Source organism: Acanthisitta chloris, unplaced genomic scaffold (genome assembly GCF_000695815.1).
Source record: "Acanthisitta chloris isolate BGI_N310 unplaced genomic scaffold, ASM69581v1 scaffold12748, whole genome shotgun sequence".
Taxonomy (NCBI): Eukaryota; Metazoa; Chordata; class Aves; order Passeriformes; family Acanthisittidae; genus Acanthisitta; species Acanthisitta chloris.
In genome coordinates, this window is record NW_008688725.1 from 27,614 (window position 1) to 36,228 (window position 8,615).

The 8,615-nt window shown below is 36.5% G+C and overlaps 1 protein-coding gene across 1 annotated transcript in view; it reads right to left on the minus strand.

Moving 5' to 3' along the window:
- Positions 1-2,676: 2,676 nt before the first annotated feature.
- The window catches only part of OSGIN2 (oxidative stress induced growth inhibitor family member 2), an 11,614-nt gene continuing 5,675 nt past the window's right edge, over positions 2,677-8,615 (minus strand). Inside the window, exons 4-6 of the mRNA XM_009081142.1 lie at positions 6,708-6,899; positions 5,987-6,078; positions 2,677-3,968 (exon numbers count right to left, since the gene is read on the minus strand). Coding sequence (XP_009079390.1) covers positions 2,921-3,968; positions 5,987-6,078; positions 6,708-6,899 — 1,332 coding nt within the window. The 3' untranslated portion in view covers positions 2,677-2,920. The remainder of the gene's footprint in view (positions 3,969-5,986; positions 6,079-6,707; positions 6,900-8,615) is intronic.

Below are 8,615 nucleotides of genomic sequence, written 5' to 3' on the forward strand. Positions count from 1 at the left end.
TAGTAATAAAGCTTTAGTAGTAAGCATCCTTTTAAAATCCATGATGTTGAAAAGCTTCTCTTTCTCACTGAACGAAGAGCTGAAAGAAGCAAACACTCTTCCCTTTGGGAACTATTGTAACACACAGGAAGTTGAAATGTTTTTAAATCCAATAACCAAGGTGTTTCCCCCAAAGACAACTACTCAATGCCAACATCAAATTCACAGTAAACGCAGTGCTTTAGGTAAAACTATCTTAAGGCAAAGCTTGAATTTTTACATCTTAGTCCCTCAAAATACCAAAGGAGAAAAACAGATATTTCTCTCAAAATCAGAAATGCAAAAGTGACAAAGTCTAGCTACAACTTGAAGTCTGGCAATTCCTGGAAGAAACAGGATCTTTTAGTAAAGCTTTGGTTAAAATAAGTATTTTTTTACTGGCTTAATAAACATGACCACTGAGAAAATTTCTCTACCCAACTAAGGGGTCTCACATGCAACTTTCTATCTCAAAAATACTGGCAAGATGGATTAAAAAATAAACAAACAAAAAGCAGTTAAACCTCAAGGTGCTGTAAGACTGCCATGAGATACCTGTGTAATAACAGGTCAAAGATCTCTGGTACAGATTTGTGACTACAACACACACAGCTGCAGCAGCTGAGGCCAGAAATTGGGCTGTTTGAAGCTTTCTTCCCCCTTTTTTGCAAAATAACTGCTTATTTTGCAAAATAAACAAACAGAATAACTTTGTTTCGCTGGCATTTTAAGGGTTTCATGTGACAAATGGAAAAGCAGGAACATGCCGTGATGTCTTATACTTGGACATTTATATTGACATAAAACTGAAGGAATGTAATCACAGTGAAGATGTATTCCCAATAACTTAACTGCAATAAAGTTCTCTAATCAAGTATTGAGCACTTATAACTGATTCTCAGTTAAAATTATTAGGTATCACAAGGCTTAGGATAGATTTCTATATACACAGTTTCTGCCAAAGTAGGCAAGTTATAGAATCTCAATTCAATTATGAAGAAAATAAGCCTAGAAATTAGCGTAATTAAAACCAGCTCAAACATCAGTATAAAAACACATCTTAACTAGCATTGACAATGCCTGGTTAAAGCCAACTATGTGGGCAATGCAGAAGTTGATAGAAATGTTGCTTTATTGGTGTTTATTTTTATGCCATTAAGTGGCTCTAAACTAAAGTTTATTATTACTAGTAGCATAATTTCGTAAATTACTTTGGACTTCCATTGCAAATACAGTAATTTTAATCCTTGCATACTTTACCTTTTGAACATCCATGTCCAAAGTCTGAGTAACTCACTCAGATGCATAAAGGTTGCAGTAGTTGTGGAACCATGTAATTCAGTAGGCACAGAAAACAGGCATTTCTTGCATATAGGTATCTACAACTTATGAAAATTAAGACAGCTGGGAAACCAGCCAGCACTACCAATTTTACAAAGCCTAAGCCTAACTTCCTTTAAAAAAATCTGTTCTAGTATGTAGATTTTTAATCATGCAAACACAATACCTTAAACTAGCATGATGTTCTTTAACACACAAAAGCCCCAAAGAAGAAAAAACCCTTCTATTCCATCACCTTGGACCTGAATAAAAAAGTCTGGTAATAAATCAGTTAAAAACAAGCACTTGTCTATTCAGAGTTCTGCAAGTTCACTTTTCTAACTAGCTGTTGCTTAACCTCACTATGGTGAATAACCCATGAGTATGTTTAGGTAAATTAACTACACTACAGCCCAGCAAATAAAATGCAGGTCTTACATTATGGAGCAGAAAGGTGAAACTCGGATTCAGAGGTAGGTACAAGTTGTCTTTGTCTTTCATAACAAGCTCTAAGATTTACAGGAACTATGGCATGTTTGTTTTGAAGTTGGTTTATTTTTTAGCTGGCTGTCAGATATAACCCTTTATCAAGTTTCAAAAACTGCAGGCTAAAATATTTTACTATTATGTGCTGCTTTAGAAAAAAAAGAGAAAACCCCCAATCCTTCATCAAATGGCAGATGAGAATATCCATCATCCACCTTCACCACCCAAGTGATCCCACTCAGTCTTCCTGAGCTAGGAAGCAAAAAACCCTTAAGTTTTCTCATGTCCTTAATTTTTCAGTAGTACACTACATATTCATCATATTGACACTGCAGTAAGAGCACTTACATCAGTACTTTATTGTTTATGTTAATGCGTATTCTCAGAAATGTACATGTCACTGTAGAGGAACATCTCATGTTAGTCTGCACTCACCCAACTCTAGGGCATAGTGTGAAGAAGCATTAATGGATTGTGCCAAATCATCGTTAAAGATAAATGGGAATGCTTTTTCTTTTATTCCAATTATCGGGATAATTTATAACTGTTGAGGAAACTTCTTCCTTACAGAAATCCTTCTTACAGTAGAAACCATCGTACTAAGTGCTCATTCCACGTATGACTGGCAAATAAATAAAATCCTTGTTTCAAGCAGAAGGCTCCAAATTTGCTTTGGGACCAAGAACCACTTTGTATTAAGCAAGCTTTCTGCTTTTAGAAGTTTCTTTTTGTTTCATGGTAAAAGCATTGTCACATTTGACACTAAAATGTAAAGCCACTCTGGTAGGCATTGCTTTTCCCAAAGGAAGTCTGCTCTTTAAGCTGAGCTAGAGATGACAGGCAGGTCACTATAAGTTAGTCTCATTTTCTGTTTATCTGGAAGTAATTCCAGTTGAGTAGATTGGTTGAAAGAGCAGATCAATATTTTGTATTTTGAAAGGGTGAAGTATTGTGGTATCAGCATCCTTTACCAAGCAACACAAGCGCAGGTTACTCGTACACAACAGAAACGTGACTGCTATCGACTCTCGCTGCCAGTGAGTATTCTGTTAGACTACACCTGTAATCCTGGATGTGAGAGTTTCTAGTGTCTCATTTATGGTACCCCGTCACCTCCACCATCCCCACTTTCAATCAACTCATGTTTCTTCTTTTGTCTTATTGCCAAGCATCGTGCAATGCCCAGTGCACCTCCTTTTAAAAACCGTACAAAGTTGTCTCCTACCAGAGGACCTAAAGCAAAGAGGTTGGCTTCTTTAGTGCATTCATAAGTGTAGGGATCAATCTCTATAGGATTCCCCTTGCATGTGATGGGCTGATTAGAGTGATGACCTATGCTATGTCCTTGGTCCTTTAGAAAGAAAAGATTTGGATGAGAACCTATCAGAACTAAGGCTACAGAAAACTTCAAAATTTTCTTCAGTCCAGAGGCACTCTGAAGAACACATTTCATTTCAGGCTTAAAGGAAAGTACATTGTGTTCAGGGAAACTCGTGTAAGCAGAATGTTGATTGGAGTCCACAGTATGGGACTGAGTACACATCATATGATAGACCTTATGGTATTCAGGGTAAAGCTTTTTAGGTAGCTGTTTGAAAATGAGGCTTGTATCGGTAACTCTTCTACGAAACACGTGGATTACTGGGATGTTGTTGTTATAGGCACACAGTACTGCATCAGCTGCTGTAAGTCCAGCACCCACAATTAACACAGGGTCTGCCTTCCCACGTAACTTCCCTTTGCTGATTGCAGCTCCGAAGTCAGACATGGAATGGAGGACAAAAGGAAAGTCTTCGCCTTCAACTTGTAGCCGGCCAGGAGAATCAAAGGTTCCTGTGGCAAGAGCCACGTTCTCAGCAAAGAGACAGAAGGGCACGTGAGAACCATCTGTTGCTCGCTGATAACCCCTGACTTCCCAGTTTCTCTTAGTAAGTGATTTCTGTCCATCTTCCATTTCCAAATGCTGTGTTGAAATATCTTCAGTTTGTTGACTTCTGTCTTCACCATCCTCTCCTCGGTAAAGCCTTGACACTGACGTTATGTAAACATTGTCTCTGAAATTCTTTTGGAGGCCCATGACTTTAACGTAGTGTTTATAATAACAAGCTATTTCCTCTGGCATTACTCGATCACTCTTTATATTTCTGAAACAAAATTGAATGGTTCCAGTTAACATACAGACCTTATTCGTAATCCGAATATCATACAGGACATACCACATGGCAAATCAAATTTATGACGATTGAATCTGCTCAGTGTAACTGACACTGATTTCAGTACCTGTAAACATATTAATTTTATTTGTTCTCTTTATTCCTGATACACAAGATGAGCTAATATTTTTTATATATTTTTAGGTTTTTACAATATAAATTGCTCTGGTGATTAACAAATTAAGTGCAACAAAGCTCTGCAGTATCACAGTAGGTCCATATTTCCATATGTGTTTTGCAAAGGCAGTTCAGCATCATGACTGTCAACAATACAATACTGGCTACATTGTACTCAGTGGGAATACACTTACTTAGGATATAATTAATTAAATACCATAATAACTGTTAAGTGCTAATTTTGAAACTCTAGGTTCAATATGTTACTTGAGTCAAGTATTCTTCATTATACTTTCCAAAAGACCTCTCCCTTGGGGACAGATAAGTTCACTAAGTATCAAATGATGTAGTTCCATATCACGTGAACGAATAAAGCAAGTATGACACAGAGTGTTCATGCAAGTATGTGAACAGGATTGTGATGTCCAAGGGTCCAGCCAAAAACACTTCTACCCTGCAACCCTGGTATTACAGCTGTGCTTTTCTCATGTTTATTGCATTCTCATTTATACAAAAAATAAGCTGGCAATGTAATTATTTGGAACAGGTGCAGAATTTTGCTGCTTCTTTAGAAGTAAGCTCCAGGAGAATGTGAAATACACAGTAGTGAACATCAGGATTGTCCTTGAGTTACACTTAAAATCATATTTGTAAGTGATTGGGCTGCTCATTCGTATAGATTAACAAAATAATAGCATATGTACTTTTAAATGCTCAGGTTACTCCTCTGAAAATCCCTCATGAGATATTTATTGAAAAGGATAGTGTCACAGTGTGACATCTCTTACAAGGAAACTTAGGAAACTACTTTACATGACTAGAACTTTTAATTATCATCAATACTTTTAATTATGTTGGTTTAATTGTAGTATAACAGGTCAGCATTTCTGGTTTTAGCACTGTCAAAAACTATAATATAAACAAATTAGCTTCAGATAATAAGCAGCTTACGGGATTTCAGTTAATAAGGAGGTAAGATTGCTGTGGTTATCTAACAGTGTGAACAAAGAACAAAGGTACAGTTTCTTCACTATAAGTGTTGTCCTGAAATGAGTTACAGTCTGCCCTTAAAGACATATGCCCAAGTAATTCTTCTACTTCTTTTCCCATATGTGGTACAAGAACAACTTCCTATAATTTTGCTAGATCAAAGTCAGAAAAACTAAAATTTTAGAAAAAGCTTATGTAGAGTGTTCCTAGGTTCATCTGCTGACACAGACCTTTATGTGCTAATCGCATAACTCAAGTAAAAACAGTGAACACATACAAGAGTAATTCTTCTTTTCTAACTTTTTTTCGAGAAACTTTGTATTAGAAAATAACATTGTGAAATATTGAATTATGCTTTTAAAATTAAGATTCCTAGATAGTGTTTCAGATGCTGCAGCTTTGCCTGTAAAAGCAAACACTGAAACATACAACTTCCTGAATGACAAGAAAGCTGGTGTGCACAGCAACTTACACTGCATCTGTTGAAAGAGGAACTTTCAATACTTCTGCAGATTTTAAATTCCTTCCTCTATCTTCCCTCAGCTCTGATCAGAACTGCTTACAGTAACAGTGCCTCTTTGTAAACTGCTGCTGGAACTCACTACTGCTAGTATGTAATGCTTTCGGTGCACTCACTTTCTCTGCCTGACCCTTGCCCAGGTTTTTATTCCATCAGAGTACATACACCAGAAGAATTTCCTGTGCCATCAGGCAATTTAATAAACAAACCAAGAAGCCCTCCTGTCATTAGCAAAGTTTGAGTGCTTTCCAGTTCTTAAAATAACGTTTTCTGGATTTTTATAGCTACTAGGATTCACAAAAATGTTATGCAGTATCTTTACCTGCGTTTGCTAGCTGCCCAGTCCTTAAAGGTGAGGCCCGGCAATTCCATCCATTCTCCAAAACTGATGGTTAGCATAGAGCCTTCCATGGACTGTGGACAAAAAAATAAGGATGCATGACTAGATACATTTCAAATGCATACATTTGTGTAAAAACAGTGAAGTTCTTCTCATTGTACTCATTTAGCACAATAAAATACCAGAACACAAGATAAGACCAGGACATTACAAGAAGTATTGATAAACCATTTCTGTGTTACAGTTAGATACTATTTTAATCAGCAACTACGTGGCGAGAGAACATGTGAAAAAGAAACTAAAAGCACGTGATTTAAAATACGAAAGAGGAAGAAAAACATATCAAACCAGCAGCACAGAAAGACATCAAGATTTAAGATTTTATACAAAAGCACCTGAAAACAAGGTACACAAGAGAAAAAAAATTATAGAAAATACTTTTCATATTCATTCAATTTAAACTAGTAAAAAGTCATAATAATATAAGACAGCAGTCATGGTCACAAATGCCCAAATAAAGGACAACTTCTTCCTTTCTCATCTCCCCAACATATCTGGGCTTTGGTCAATGAGCAGGTGAGCTGCAAGTGGCATTACAATCTAAAGCAGCTTTAGATGGGCTTAAATGGGCTTTGATAGCCTTAAATCCCAAACCACAAAAGTTATCAAGTTACTCTATGAGTGATAGGAAATTTTTACTTACATGCCAAGCCCCACCAGGTGGTCCTTTTCCAAGCACTAAATGGGGAATATAATTATGTTGTTCTAGCTTCCAATGCAGAACAGGGGGGTAGTCATACCCAAAGTCAGCATCGGGATGAAGCAGTGTATCAAAAAGCACTGCAACTGGGTTGGAGGAGCGTCCTTCGAGGCCTTCAGACAGGTACTCCAGATCCTGAAGTATGAAAAAATGTGACATGTTCATGCAACTTTTACTGCTCATCATGCTATTCTGGCATGCAGAAGTCGAATTGCAAGTTGAAACACAATTAATTCAAGCTGCATTTTAAACAGAGATAAGTATTTAATACAGAGATTCAATCAAAACACTCTTCAGAAATAGCTGCTATGATTCAGTTCTTCTGGAACTCTGAATAATACATTTCACTCACTTCAAAATGACATGTTAATAACACGATAATACAGAGGCAAGTCAGTATTTGAAACCGACTGCAGAAAAAGGATATTGACAAATATTCAGAGATCAGAGCAACTTAGTAACATCTGTATTTATATATATGTATCAGACTGCTTTAAACAAAGAAGTGGTAATATTTCTAGGAGCCCCATTCTGAGAAAGCAAAATTGGAATCTAAAAACATTAAGTTTTACACATCAAGTAGACATAGCTCCTTTGACAGCTCTTAGCTAGTTCCAACACTAACTTTATTATGTTTCGAAATAATGGAGGTATTATAAGTATTATTTTTAAAAATTAAAACTAGGATTAGTTTACAAAGCAGTTAATGTCAAGAAAAATGTCTACAACTTTGTAAAATATTCACATTTCAGCATCTATTAACCAGCCTTGTTCTAAAAATGTAATGATGCAATAGCAAATATTTGAAGAGAAAATGGAGATTTGAAGAAAGAATTGGCCGTAAGGCCAATTTTTGCTAAAAGACACAGAGCAGTTTAGCTTCCTAATTAGGTAAAATATCAGGGGGTTGGGGGAGGATGTAGTACATGAGACATCTGTAGCCAAAACCTTAGGCAACTTACTCTCCTGACAAAAAAGAAGACATTGGGACTTAAGGTAAACATTACATGCAAACACTGAAACAAACATAGCACTGAAACAAAAACACCCTTCAAAATCCAAAGCCAAACAAAGCCCTGCTTACCCCCTACAAGCACAAATGCATGTTTGTATTTCAAATAAATTAGTCACAGAGGCAATACTGTTAGTGATAGCATTGTCAGTAATCCATCGGGAGTATAATCAGGTGAGTAAAAAACAGTGGTAACATGGCAAACAAATGGACAAGTGGAAAGAAAAATAGTGGAGAAGATTCAAATAATCAAATCAGACAGAAAAACTAGATGTATACAAGAGTAACAAATACAGCACAAGACCAACTGTGAATACAACACAAACACTGAAGGATATATACTCTTCAGAAAAGAAAAATGGATTGTGTTTATACAGGATATACATCCCTACTACTACAAAAAATGAAACCTTAATGAGAACTGTAGCAATTAGGAAGATTTTAACTTGAACTATGTGTACTTTAATTACATTAGCAGTGTGTGTTCTTTGGTGATAGTGCCCAAACATCCCAGGACATGAAAGCTGGAGCTCCTGCATCGGTCACTTACTGACCAAGTGGTGCCTTAGACACAGATGGCAAGTAGTAAGAATGCAACAAAGGGCAGACTGAAAACCCAAAACCCACCAAAACAAAAAGCCCTCAAGAACCACAAAAACCACCACAGCCCCCAGGTTTGGATCTAATGATCATGAGTTGATTCTGTTTAAGAGAATAATAAAATAACTTATTAATGCACTAGAAATATGACTAAGTAGGCTGGTTCTTCACAATCTGCAATTTGCAGAAATTTTTTAATAAGCACTCCTTTAAAGGCACTGCTTTTCACCTACAATTCC